At 40.4% G+C, this 15,417-nt stretch overlaps 1 protein-coding gene across 4 annotated transcripts in view; it reads right to left on the reverse strand.

The window, feature by feature from the left end:
- LOC140329571 (toll-like receptor 5) overlaps positions 1-9,446 on the reverse strand; it is a 37,478-nt gene extending 28,032 nt beyond the window's left edge. For all 4 annotated transcript variants that reach the window (XM_072409931.1, XM_072409930.1, XM_072409927.1 and 1 more), the window contains exons 1-2: positions 9,314-9,446; positions 4,741-4,796 (exon numbers count right to left, since the gene is read on the reverse strand). Coding sequence is in view for 1 of the 4 variants with exons in the window: in XM_072409926.1 (XP_072266027.1) it covers positions 4,741-4,751 (11 nt within the window). In the remaining 3 variants the exon portion in view is untranslated. The remainder of the gene's footprint in view (positions 1-4,740; positions 4,797-9,313) is intronic.
- Between the last annotated feature and the right edge of the window lie 5,971 nt (positions 9,447-15,417).

The raw sequence follows: 15,417 nt of genomic DNA on the forward strand, positions 1-15,417 counted from the left end.
ATAGAGTGTCATTTAAGTGACAAATGTGAGTCAGTTGAGGCTGAGGACATCACCTCCAAGGCAACCGCACTCAATAGGGGTCTCGGGGCTTTTTGGATGTCTACACAAGACTTTTACACGTAAATAACATGTAAAAAATATGATAAATGCACATATCATCTCATGGGAAGATTGCTGTTATTATTAATAGTATTATTATTAATATTAACAATAAACAGGATTTATATAATGCCAGCATGCTATGCAGCGTTGTACATTAAATGGAGGTTGCAAATGACAGTCAGATACAGACAGTGACACAAGAAGAGGACTCTGCCCTGAAGAGCTTACAATCTAGGAGGTGGGGGAGGTATCACACAATAGGAGGAGGAGAGGACACTGACCTGAAGAGCTTACAATCTAGGAGGTGGGGGAGGTATCACACAATAGGATGGGAGATATGTAGTGGTGGTAAGTAGTGAGGGTTTTCAGAGACAGAAGAATAGGATGAGGAAGACCATTCCAAAGAGTCGGGGCAGCCCTAGAAAAGTCTTGGAGCCGTGCGTGTGAGGAGGTTATGAGTGAGGAAGTCATTAGTAGGGCATTGGAGGAGCGAAGAGAGCGGCTAGGGGGGGATTTTTCAGATCAGAAAGGTAAGAGGGACAACTATGGAGGGATTTGAAGGAAAAGCACAGGAGCTTGAATTTAATGCTGTTAAAATATTCATCTAGAGATAAGGACTCCCTAAAATAAAGGAGTTGATTTAATAAGTTGCATTCATTTTCCATGAAAACAAATATGGTATAAATTTTTGGAAAAAAATCATAATTGTACAGAATGCATTCAGCACATCAAAATACTGCACACAGATCTATTCTCAATGTTGAACCCTGGGAATAAATTTTAGCATCTGGCAGCCGTAGCAAGCTGTACACTTTATTGCCCTGTTAGTCACTCATTGGGAAAACATTGTTATCTTGCAGAGCTGTAAACTGTGCCAACCTTGAGATCTGAATATTACTTAAGAAACGTGATTGTACAGTGGCATTCTATTCTTATTACAAAGTGTGTGAATTAGGATTGTGCAATTGTTCCTGTGTGCGTTAGGCAATGCACCCGGAGCTCACACACAATCAGGGCATTGTTCCAGAAAGTGAGCGACTATGAAACCCACCTGATGACAACTCGCTGCCCTTTCCAATGTTCTTGTCTTACAATAACAACGGTGAACAGACATTCCTAAGCAGCACCGAGTCAGTGTCAGAGCCTTAACTTGTAAACATTGACAGAAGTTGCAGTACAAGGTCTACACATGGGCAAACCTGCTGCCAATATTTGCATTATTCACTAGGGAACCCTTAAACCAAGCACGCACATGTGCAATAATCTGCCATGCCAATCATATTTGTATGATAGAAAGTGTTCAGAATTACGATTTGATCATCCGTTGATATGCACGACATGACTTATGTCCCTTTATTTAATATTTACCAACATGAACCATAATTGGTTGGTAGCTTATTGTCTTTCGAATTCATTTCAGATCCATTTGTCTCATTGGATAGGAAACTGGATCAGGAATAAGATTGGCTCATGAGTGCTAGACCTAAGAAGGTGTGCAATGGTGAAGATGCCATTCCATTGGCAAAGGGTATAGGATGGCCCCATACAAAATTTGTCAAAAAGAATCATACCTCTCTGCTGTCCCAAATTTGGAGGGACTGTCCCTCTTTATACCCCCCAACTGCCCCTGATTTAGAGGGACTGTCCCTCTTTATACCCCCCAACTGCCCCTGATTTGGAGGGACTGTCCCTCTTTATACCTCCCAAGTGTCCATGATTTAGAGATCCCCCTTCATAACTTTCCACTGTCTATGATTTAGAGGGACTGTCGCTCTTTATATCTTCCAACTGTTCCTAATTTAGTGGGACTGTCCTTCTTCATACCTGCCAGTGGTCCCTTATTTGGAGGAACTGCCCCTTTTCATATCTTCCAAGTGTCCCTCTTCAAAAAACTCTCTTTTCACGCAGGTGTTCCTTAAGGAGGTGTTTCCATTAGAAGAGTTCACTTTTGGGGACATTTATAAAATGCCAGGCACTGCAGCAGAAAAGTATAAACCTAGACTTTCCTCTGAACTGTAACGAATCTTCTGGTCTCAGTGACAGCCAACATAATTCATCTCAATTCCCAAGATTTGTATGTATGTATGTATTCACCCCCAGTCTGTACAGTGAAATGAGAAGAGGTATAATGATGATCTAATATATGATATAATATATGATATAAGCTCTGCTGCACATGAACTGCAGGAGGCTGATGAAGTTTTATTTAAGAACTTTCACTATTTGCATTTAGAAATTGATGTATTTAATGAAGACCTATTACAGAGCTGCATTTATTTGCATCTTTATATTTGCCTAAATACTGAACGATGGAGATCACAAAATGGTAACCTTAGGCTCCCTCCCCACTGCAAGGGGCAGCAGTTGAATTTCTCTGGGGCAGCAGTCACCAACCAGTGGCATGAAAATGTTGGTGATCCACAGAAAAAATTGGATATTAGTTTAAATTTTTAGGTTTTATTATTAAAAAATCCAACATATTTTTCTAATGCATTCCTATATTCTGAATGACAATTTTCACCTTTATATTGCACTAAATTTACAAACTGTACTAGAGACGGAACAACAAGGGAGGCGCAGCGTGACATCAGTGTAGTTTTAAGTTGTATGAGGCAACTAGTGCTGAGACCTACACTTCAGTATTGTTTCCACCATTACAGTCACCCCGCTCTGCCAATACCAATTCTCATTCGATTGTTCGATTTAATTTATTTATTTCTCAGATGTTCTTTTAGGTAAGTATGACCCTAACTGTGTATTTTCTTTAACTGTTATATTTAATGGCATCAAATAGTTTGACTTTGATATCATTTCTTGTTTGGTCTTAGAATGTAATAAACCCATAATAAGTGAGAAAAAGCAAATAAATATTTTGCATTCTTTAGTAATACCAAAGATAATACAAATAATGATAATAGTAACAATAGTAATTCTTCACTTAACCTTGAGCTGATCAATGAATCAAAGCCACCACAGTCCTTGTTAGGCATAAAAAGATTTATTTATCTTCATATTAATGGTCCGCAGGATTTAAAATTATGAATTAGTGGTCCGTGAGGTTGGTCTAAGTGGTGATAAATCAGGAATAAACTCAACTTCCTCCTTGCACTCTCTGCCCCCTGCAGCCTTTCCAATCACTTTGCTGCTTTTTGTTCTTTGCTCTGACTTCATCTTGTACAATACAGGACCATCAACCCAGCTTTGTATAGAGGGGCGCTCAGGGCCTGTCCACATTCCAGGGGGTCAGGCAGTGAGAAAAAGATAAGTCCGACTTCTAGTTAATTATCTTCTAAGGAAAATAGGAATTCCCAATCTAATTGGGGTGGGGAACACTACAAGGTTAACATTTACTTTTTAAGAATAAAGTAATATAAATGGAAAAAGTTGCCACAACACCAAACTGTAGCAATGAAGTTAAAGAGCGCTGAATGACATTCTTTGCATTCATTACATTCAGAGAGCGTGAAATAATACTTTACATAGCTCTCGTTCCTGTACAAATAGCGGTGATTCACTAAAGCGATATAGGCTGTTCACTAACCAAGGTGAACACTCTGCATGGGATAATACTTAGCTCAATGAATGCTGAGATAGTTCACTTTGCAAGGAATACCCAATCGCGTGCAAGGAAATCAGTAGTTTTACTGAAGTCAATAGAACTTCATTTTATTTACTAAACTAGCTAAATATTCATTGCAAGGAACTCATTCCCTTTGCTAAGTGAACAGCAATCATTCCTATAATAAATCAGCCCCTATGTGTCAATCAGAGTGTGTACATACTGTACGTATTTAGTGGTGGATTTGATGCAATTCATCATGTGAAAGCCCTTCCCACGCTTCCTGCTGACCTTCTCACTTGCGCAGGATGAATACACGCTATTAAACATAATGATGAGTTAATACATAACCCGATGATATAAATAGTTGCAAGTGAGAGTGACCATTATGCTACCATGTGATTTCCCCTATAGATGAATTGTTATTATCAATGTATTATCATCACTTTCTGTACAGTGTAACAGTTATATAACAAGTGCATATCCACAGATTTACCCCAAAACCTCCCTCAAACTCTATGAAATGATCAGCCAGGCTTTTCAACAAATCTTTTGTTTTTGCAGGGTGAGCAGTCCCCAGAACTACATCTCCCAAAGACCTCCATCCTATCCACAACAAATCTATTTTTGCAACGTCCATGTACCCCAACCATCACAGCACATCACTTCTACCAACTTGCTTTCATACATTTTCAATGTACCAATGCTGCACTCCTTGCCACTGCACTGACCCATTATACAGCCCATGCGGCCAATGTACCTGCAAGCACTTTCAACCATTGCAGTAACACGTCTTCCATATTTAACTCCTTCAAGGAATGGCCACCTTCCTGTTCCTTAATTTTACAGATTTGTAAAATCATATTCCACATCTTTCCAATCTTTCTCATTTTGGAACAAGCACACCTTTTCACATTTACTTGTATAATAAAAGTTTTGTGATAATAGTAAATGTATTTATATAACATGTACATGTACAATAAAAAATAAGGAGTAAAAAATAAAAATAAAAATAAAAAACAAATAAAATGAAGATCCCCCAGAACTCTTGTAATTTTCACTTACTAACAGACACTTACCTGATTCCCATCTTTATCAGGAGTGATGACAAGTGCTCTTCATTATTCAGAAAAGCCTGGAATCGAGATGCAATAAAACACCATAGTTACAGTCGGTCCGCAGAAAACATTTGATTATTACCATGGTGTCAGCACTTCACAATAACACATTCACTCATTCTACCATCAAATTATATTTTCAGTCCACATGAGGTCTGATTGCATGGGTTAGATTTGTTTATCCTCATGTATGTGTTTATCATTATTGTAGATGAGTGCTAAGTTCAGGTAAGTATAGCTGAATTGCCATTAAAGAGAACCTGTCACCAGCCGCAGCTAGAAACACAAAAAAATCAAGTATATTGTATATATAACAGTAAGTTACAGTAAGTGCTGCAATATGCTGTTAGATGTTGCAAAATCCTTCTAGAAGGGCCATTAGCTTCATCTATTTGTCAGAGATTCCCCCTGGGCCTTATCAACTATTCAAATATGACCGCTGGTCCCCATCAACTGGTCACAGATGACCCCTGTGACTTATGAACTATTCAAATATGACCCCTGGGCCTCATCAACTGCTCACAGGTGGCCCCTAGGCTTCATCAACTGGTCACGGATGACCATTGGGCCTCACCTATTTGTCAAAGATGACCCTTGGGCTTCATCAACTGGTCACAGATGACCCCTGGGCTTCATCAACTGGTCACAAATGACCCCTGGGCCTTATCAACTATCAACTGGTCACAGATGACCCCTGGGCTTCATCAACTGGTCACAGATGACCCCTGGGATTCACTAGCTGGTCATTGATGACCCCCTGGGCTTCATCAACTGGTCACAGATAACCGTTGGGCTTCATCAACTGGTCACAGATGACCATTGGACCTCACCTATTTGTCAAAGATGACCCCTAGGCTTCGTCAACTGGTCACAGATGACCCCTGGACCTTACCTAGTTGTCACAGATGATCCCTAAGCCTCACTTACATCTCCCAGATCACCTCTGGGTATCTCATATTTGTTGCAGGTTACCTATGGGCTTTCCATTGGGCTCTTTATCTTTTCACAGATGAACTCCGGGCCTCATGGCCCGGTGACCTATGGGCTTCACTTTCTTGTCATAGATAACCCATACAAATCTTCTACTTGTTACATATATGTCGGTCCTCATTTACTTATCCCAGAGGACCTACTGGTCATAGACAACCCCTGAATCCCACAAACTTCCATTTTAGTTGACTTCTGGGCCTTTCCTACCTGTCACAGGTGACTTATGCACCTTACCTTCTTCTCATAGATAACTCCTAGGACTCTTGTGTTTGTCATATATAAACTATGGTCCTCATGTTCTTATCACAGGTGACACCAGGCCCTCTCCTACCTTCATATGATAATTGGGCTTCCTATATATAATTGTTGGTTCTCATTTACTGGTGTATTGGTTGGCCTCACCAACTTGTCATAGACAACTCCTGGATCTCATCTACTTCCTAGTTGGCTTCTGGTCCTCACCTACTTGCCATAGATGATCCCTGGGTCTTCCCTATGTATAATATATACCCCCTATATATAATATATAGTAAATGTAGACCTAATCCCTCACAGGAAGTATTGGGAAATGGTCATACCAGGATGTGCTATCTTCCTCATCTACTTGGCTTGACTAGTGGTGCAATGTCTTGCAATTTGTCAATGTCAGCTTTGTGGTTTCTTTCTTGGAATCTTACACAACAAGAAGTCCATGGACTGGATGGGAAGTTGTACAACTTCTGAGTCATAAGAAAATGGACTCATGTCAATGGCTGCAAGAAGTGAGATTTCTGATGGGCAGATTCACCTTCTGTATTTGTCGTGATTGTCAATTTTGTCCTGACTTTTTTATTTATTGAAATGTATTTATTTCAATTTTGGATGCACAGAGACCCATTGATCAAGTCTAAAATAAGGCAAATAAAATAATAAATCATCATACAAAGAAAAATAATAAATCAATAAATAAATCAAAATGTTCATAAGAATATTGATAAGCAGTGAAAAGAGGAACCAGAGAAACCACAATAAAAAATTCAACTTCTTCAATGATGTATTCATGAAAACAGAGCTGATTTTTTTTTTTTTTTTTGCTGAAAAAGTTTAGAGTTTGGGGGTGGTTTTCTGTCTGATTGGACCAGGAATTCTATCTATAGTTTACCCTTTTGTGATGTTTTATCATCCTGAAAACAGTCCACACCTTGGTCATTTTTTCCCTTTCTGTCATTGCATTTCTTGTGATTTTATGCCTCTTTGGAGCTGGAATGACGTTGCCTGCATGTCTTGTGTGGGTGGCAGGTTCTGGAGTGACCAGCGCTGTGTAATGGCTGCCATGTGTTTCCATGCACTGTTTGCTGACACGCATGGCCTGGATCTTAGATTGTAAGCTCTTCGGGGCAGGGTCCTCTCCTCCTCCTGTGTCACTGTCTGTATTTGTTTGTCATTTGCAAACCCTAATAAATGTACAGCGCTGCGCAATATGTTGGCGCTATATAAATACAATTTATTATTATTATTATTATTATTAATAATATTAATAATAATAATTAACTTTCTTGGCTCCTAATAAAAGCATTTTTCTCATGCACTTTACCCTGATTGGGATATATCATGCAGCAAATAACGATGGGTGCGCCTGCTGAAAATGAAATCTCAGGAATGTCCAGCTGACCACAGAAGCGCAATGACAGAAGGAAGGAAATGGAAAGGAAGGGTGGAAAAAAAAGTAAAACACGGCAACCGCTGATAAAGCCGAAATGTAACGTGTCCCATTTCATCACTTGGAATTACTATTTCTCTTTCTTGGAATCACATCCAACATTCATTTTTGAAGTCATCAGGGAACGCTCGCTGCCAGCTGCAGGCCAGTTGAAGTACTCATTGCTGTTTATTACTAAAAACACTGCCTGGTTGTTAAGGATTACAGCAGGTAACAATTCTATTGGCTGGTGGTTGTTAAGGGAGGGTTGCCTGTTGCTATGCAATGTAGTAGGAAAAGCTTCTATTGGCTGGTGGTTGTTAAAGAGAACTCTGTCCCTGACAACCATCAGCCAATAAAAGTGTTTCTCACTGTTTTCCTTAACAACAGACAGTGTAAACCAACCACCCAGTTGTTAGGGTTTACAGTGGGGTGCGCTCCTCTTAGCGAGCAACCTGCACTCTTGCAGATTTTTCTTTTGCCACCAAAAAGCACAAATTAGTACATAGATTAGTGACTAATTGATCACCCTCCATTCTCTTCTGCTCCCCCTTTTTGCTACCACCTGCTTGAATACCAAAACCCGTGCATTTAGCTAATACTAAAATGCTGTAAGATGAGAGATGAAGCAGGGTTACTGTTTGTGGAAATAGAGATCAGGAATGCTAAACACATTACAACTGTCCCGGCAAATATCAAAAGGCACAAAAAATGCAGCTCTGTATTCATTGGGCCTGATTTATTAAAGCTATCCAAGGCTGGAGAGGATAGAGTTTCATCAGTGAAGCTGCGTGATCCAGAAAACCTGGAATGGATTTGTTAGCAAATGTTTTTGATCCTGGACCAGATACTTTCCAGGTTTGCTGGATCACTTAGCCTCATTATTGAAAGTGTATCTTTTCTAGCCTTGGAGAGCTTTAATAAATCAGGCCTATTATTACAACTGCAATCTAAATTGTAATGTAGGAGCCTAAATGTACCTGACATCAACCACTTGAGCTCAGACCAGGAGAATGAGAAGCAGCACAGGGAGCCAATTGTTCTGCAGGAGCATGCTGATAGTAGATGAGTGAGGAGCAACAGAGAAGCTCATCACTTTGCTACTTCTCCTTTCACTGTCCACTCACAAGCTGGCAGAGGGACAAGACCTGTAAGTGTTACTGACCTGCAGCTGAGGAAAATCAGGTCCCTGACCAGTAAATTCTCAGAACTGGATGGATAAAAATACAAATCCACCGGCAGGTAAATTGTCTCCCGTCCAGGTGATTCATTTGCTGTACTTCTGCATTTAATCCTCTTATGAAGTCTCAGATTACATAACAGCCCTGGGGCAACTATCTTCAGCCACGGACGGGGGATTTATAGAACGCTGACTAATTGGATATCAATCCGTTCCTGGTTTCTTTTTCTCCTACAGGTCCCCAGTGGAGGAAGCTGGGGGAAAGCCATTGCAGGGGTCGTGTGTTCTATATCTCACCCTGCCAGGGACTTGGTATTCTACCCCATTTACTACCACAAGGGCAGATTTACATTGCAGCGCAGCATTCACATGCATTGTATGTACAGCAAACCAAATTCTGTGCACTTTTATCTCAAATATGAGGAGAGAAGCAAGGAGTTCTGTACCCTTAACACGCTACATAGGGTGACAACCCTGCTCCTCCATACAGTGCACCAAGTGAGCGTTGTCACCCTAAGACAGGAAGCAGGTTGCTTGCAAACCTTGGATGAAATAAAGAAATCTAGAGAAGGAAAACTAATGCCGCCGCCACCACATCTGGACTGGTAAGCTGCAATAAATGACATTTTCACACCCGCCCATTATACCCCCCAGCATGCTGTCCTGTGCACTATGTGGGTACTTACGGCGTGGTGGCTGCAGATCCAGGTTGTCCCGGAGTCGGTGCCGTCCCAGTTCTGGACATTTCTGTGTCACGGTCTCGGCTGTCTCTCGGTGACACTCATGTTTTCTCACGTGTAGAAGGAGGTGGAATGTGAGACATCCTCCTCCTCTCCTCCTTTCCCTTCCTCTTCCCTCCCCCCCTTCTAAAAGGAAAGCTCAGCGCTGGCTGCTTGGTGTTGCTAAACATTCACAAAGTGCCAAAAATACCCATAAAATCCTCGCAGGGTGAATAACACCTTCAAGGTAACAACCGCCAGGGGTGGACAATTTATTTAAAGGGGAATTATTTTAAAAGAAGGGGTGACGTCCCTTCCACAGATTGCCCCTGGGGTGGGATGGGATTACTCCCAGTGGTCTCTCCTCCTAAATCCGCATTCATTAACTTTTTCTGCAGGAAGGAAGGCGCAAAGAATTCGCACTTGGAATTATTTGTACTGGAATCAGGAAAAAAGAAAAAATGAAACATTGTTTCAATGTAAAGTTTGTAAAGATTGAAGTGCAAAGGAAGAAGGCAAAGAGAGGGGAGGGGCAGCCATAATATTTCATTACATTTGCAGATTCTGCTTCCTCATTATTACTGCTGCATGGTGACTGCACTTTACTGTTCCCCTCTCTCTATTAGCATAATATTATTAGGATACAAGATTTATATTTGATTATTTAAAAGAGCGCTCAAAACCCATTTTTTCAAACTGGCCTACACATTTTCTTCTGTCTTTTGAAACCATCACTACTTCCCACCACTACATATCTCCCTCCTATTGTGTGATACTTCCCCCAACGCCTAGATTGTAAGCTCCTCGGGGCAGGGTCCCCTCCTCCTCCTGTGTCACTGTCTGTATCTGTCTGTCATTTGCAACCCCTATTTATTGTACAGCGCTGCGTAATATGTTGACCAACATAATATAGCGCCAACATATTACGCAGCGCTGTACATTAAATATGGGTTGCAAATGACAGATACAGACAGTGACACAGGAGGAGGAGAGGACCCTGCCCCGAAGAGCTTACAATCTAGCATACAATTTCAATACAATCCCTATTAAATTTAGCAATATTATGGGTAAACTTCTATCCAATCAGTGCAGATATAACGCAGATTGTGCTGCTTACCTGCCCTTAGATGTGCTGGCTGCAGGAGACATTTTCCTTTATTTTCCCCTGGTGATCCTGCCCATCACACATTTCCTGTAGGTGACATTGCTCACTATAATTTATCTCTGAAGTAGCAGCGTTGTCCCTTACAATACGAAGACACAAATATATATAGAATAAGGAGGGGGGGGGGTTCTGTAGTCCACACAGATAGCTGGAACGGGAGGAGAGAACAGGAAGTTATCAGCTGATTGTATTCCTGGCAGGATATAGTAAATGAAGGAGCAGACAGGAGAAGTCCATTGTTAGGATTTCTGTATACTGTGCACAGGGAGATCATTTTTTCCTAATCAGTTTCCTAAAATATTTACAAGCTAGACAAAGAGGAAACCTAGAAAAGGAAAAAAACAAACACTGATAAAATTCTTCATAATCAGGGATTTCTGATATCTGTCCATAAAAACTAGTGAAAAGACTCCTGTTATCCTAATTGTGTAAAATGAACCCTTAAAGAGAACCTGTCACCAGATCATCTAACATCCCATCACAATATGGACTCTGACATTCCCTCAAACATTCCCTCATGGGAATCTTCTAGGTCCTTGTGTCAATTGCAGTAATTAATTACAATGGGGGACCACGGGCAGCACGGTGGCTCAGTGGTTAGCACTCTTTGCAGCCTTTGAAGCGCCAGGTCCCAGGTTGGAGTATCGGCCAGGACACTATCTGCATGGAGTTTGCCAGTTCTCATGTCTGCATGGGTTTCCTCCCACATTCCAAAAACATGCAGTTATGTTAATTGGCTTCCCCCCAAAATTGACCTTAGACTGTATTAATGACATAAGACAATTAGGGACATTAGATTGTGAGCTTCTTCGAGGGACAGCTAGTGACATGACTATGGACTTTGTACAGCGCTGCGTAATATGTCAAGTGACCCCAATGATATTTATGGCTATCTGTAAGGGTGACATTCTTCCCAATGGCCAGTAATGCAAGAGGAATTCTTCCTACTGACCACCACACTAATATACTGTGATCTGTGGTATAGAAGGGATTCCCTGAGATCTGAAAGATATTTCCAGGTTTCCTGCATATTAAAAAGGTAGAGAAACACTGATCTAGAATGTTCAAAGACACGTTGCAAAGCCATAAAATTATTTTATAGACAATGATTACAATACAGGTAAACATTTCAAATAAATGCATTTCCTGGGGTTTCACATGCACAGGGGCTTTTTAATTTAACCCTAAAAGTGCATCTTAAATCACTTTGCAAAGAATACCCAATCACAGGAAATTTAAGAAAAAGGATTTTTCCTTGCACCTGATTGGATGGTTAAAGTCAGCAGAGCTTCATCTCATTTACTAAGCTAAGTGAAATATCTCTTGCACATTGCTATGTGAGCAGCTTGTATTGTTTCAGTAAATCAGCTGCAATGTTTTTACATCTGCTGGATTTTAGTTTGGACTTCTGCAATGTAATTGCAATTGAAATCTATGAGGAAGAAGCACACAGGACAGTACACTCCCATCCATGTGCATTGCTCATTCAAAACTTTGTAATTATTGCAGGTACAAGAAAAAAGGAAATATTATTATTATTATTATTATTATTATTATTATTATTATTAATAGACAGAATTTTTATAGCGCCAACATATTACGCAGCGCTGTACAATAAATAGGGGTTGTAAATAACAGAAAGATGCAGACAGAGACACAACAGGAGAGGACCCTGACCAGAAGAGCTTACAATCTAAAAAAAACAGTTCATGCCACATAAACAGCTGCATAGCAAAAATGTATTTGTAAAAAATGTTAAAATTGCTCTGGACCATGCAGGGTATAAAGTTACAAGAACTGAAAGGGTTAAAATAAGGGAGCCCTTTCACATCTGCCACTGATGTGCATTGCAATACCCAGATTCCTGCACTTCATGTTGCATGTGTTTGTGTATTGCGCTGCTTTTATTCTGAACTGCATCCCAAAATATAGAGCGATGTAGCTCAACATGCATGCACATTGCAGAACACGACCAATGCAAAGTAGCTGCAGGTTTGACTTGGGTTGGGTGCAGCACGTTCACAGCACATTCATTTTGCTTTAACACAATCTGCATTATTGCATGTTAATTACCCCAGTGAACCTCAAAAGAAAGAGGGGAATGGAGTATAAGGTTTAATTTATTAATCATCAACAAGACTGGAGCAGTTAGACTTTCATGGAAGAACCTGGTGATCCAGCAAACCTGGAATGGATTTCATAAAATCAATTGCTATTAGTTAGCAAATGTTTTATACCAGGTTTGCTGGATCGCCTAGGTTCTTCCATGATAGTCTATATTCTCCAGTCTTAAAGAATGTCAATAAATCAGACCCAAAGCATATCTAAACCCCCAAAAAATTGAACATATGGCATCCTACCTTCCTGGGCACTAAAGGCTTCTGGTCTTCTGAGTGCCAGCGCTACCTAAACACCAAAACATAACCATCAGGATAAAGATTGATGGTGGATTGGTGAGCTTCCTCAAAGGTATATACATAGAAACATAAAGAATAGAAGGAATTTCCCTGTCATTGGGAGCCCCACAGAAAACATTCCTGAAATATGCAGCAATCCTTACAGGATGAGGGGGGGCAGGCAATAAGCCAATAAGAAAGGGGGGCAGGCAATAAGCCAATAAGAAAGGGGGGCAGGCAATAAGCCAATAAGGTGAGGGGGACAGGTAATAAGCCAATAAGGAGAGGGGGGACAGGTAATAGGCCAATAAAGAGAAGGAGGGCAGGCAATAAGCCAATAAAAAGAAGGAGGGGCAGGCGATGAGCCAATAGGGGGAGGGGGGGCAGGCAATAAGCCAATAAGGAGAGGGGGGACAGGTAATAGGCCAATAAAGAGAAGGAGGGCAGGATACCACTAGACTGCTCAGCAATATAGCGTTCAGGGTTGTATGTTAGACATACATTATACAATTTTCTCTCCATGGTATTTTAGACTAAAAATAAACTGATGTAATCGACTACAAGTATTCTACCTTCTTGTTCAATAATTGATCTGCATTGGAAAAAACAAAATCAATGTAATAATGAAAAAGCCCTGCCCGTTGCAGCATTCTATTGAAAAATCAATCAAAACATAGAAAATATTTTTTTATCAGTTTCAATTCTCAGCGTGTGGTCAGCAGAACTGATAACCTTTAATGGCGAACCTAAAGCGGACCTTGTGCTTATAATATCTGGCCCTTCCCTCGGTGTAAATTTCTGGCGGGTAGAAGGTTCAAAGGTACCAATAAAGAAAAGAATATTATTATTATTATTATTATTATTATTATTAATATTAATAATAATAATAATAAACAGGATTTATATAGCACCAACATAAAACGCAGCGCTGTACATTAAATAGAGGTAGAAAATGACAGACAATGACACAAGAGGAGGACAGGACCCTGTCCTGAGGAGCTTACAATCTATGCCACATAAACAGTCACATAGTGAAAATAGTTGATATATTTACCGTCCCCTTCTGTCTTCCATATATGCAGCACCTCCTGACATGACATTCACATGGGGATCCTGGAAAGATTCATCTACAATAGACTAGAACGTCTTTTCATGATGTCCCAGCGTTCTCCAGAAACATCTCACATCCACAGATGGGTAAGGAAAGTATATAATTCCATGTTTTTTTTTAATGGGTACTTTTTGGATAAATTATCAGCCAACAATTTTTGCTGGACATCATAAGCGGACCATACATCCCACTGCAAGCTTTTGAGGCCCATTAGATCTCAATGCAATTCTAAAGAAATGATCTAACAGATCCTGAAAGCTTGGATCTCTTTTGAATCGCTAATGCCAAAACTATTGCAAAGGATTCTATTAGGCCGGCTGATAAATACATGCAGTGTATAGAAGATATGTGTCAGACAGAATATCTCATTAACATCAATACCTCATTTCCATCTCTGGATTTAGTCAGTGAGAAGGTCCATCAATGATGAGCACCCAAGGCAAGAAGAACAATAGATTCCAGACTTTTCACTATGGTCCAAATTAAAGAGTATTATCTCCTAGACCAGGGACCCAACTGTATGACTTGTGCAACGGACATTAGCCAATCAGGGCTTAAAAGAAGATAAGTTAGAAAAAGATGTCCAACAAAAGGGCATACAAAACTGCATGTATTATTATTATACAGTATTTATATAGCATCAACAAGACTAACTGCCTGTTTGCAACCTTTTTTATTCCTCTTTGCAGTTGCAGCTCAGAATACATTTGTGGCTGAACGAGAGAATTCCTGTGTGCAGATGATGGAAACATTTCATTTGCAGCTCATCCAATCAAGACGGTCGATAACCTCCTACCCAAAAAAAAACCAGGGTACTTTGCCGCCACTGCAGGAAGGGGCACTGTAAGTTTAATTCCACTTTATTTGTGATAAATTCACAGCTCTTATCCCACTTACCATCCTGACTTGATAGAAAAATCCCCCCCTAGCCGCTCTCTTCGTTCCTCCAATGACCTACTAATGACTTCCTCACTCATAACCTCGTCACACGCACGACTCCAAGACTTTTCTAGAGCTGCTCCAACTCTCTGGAATAGTCTTCCTCGTCCTATTCGGCTTGCTCATACTTTCTACTCATTTAGAACCCAACGCTTCAACCTCACCTACCCGTCTTTTTCTGTCTCCTAAAACCCTCACTACATCCCACCACTTCATATCCCCCCTTATTGTGTGATACTCCCCCACCTTCTAGATTGTAAGCTCTTCTGGGCAGGGTCCTCTCCTCCTTCTGTGGAAGACAGATGAATACAGAAAGTGGTTTGTGTTCGTCTGTCATTTGCAACCCCTATTTAAAGTACAACGCTGCAACATAATATGTTGGCACTATATAAATCCTGTTTGTAAATAATAATAATAATAATAATAATAGAGTGTTGCTGCATTATTATTACTAGACTTG

Source organism: Pyxicephalus adspersus, chromosome 4 (genome assembly GCF_032062135.1).
Source record: "Pyxicephalus adspersus chromosome 4, UCB_Pads_2.0, whole genome shotgun sequence".
Classification (NCBI taxonomy): domain Eukaryota; kingdom Metazoa; phylum Chordata; class Amphibia; order Anura; family Pyxicephalidae; genus Pyxicephalus; species Pyxicephalus adspersus.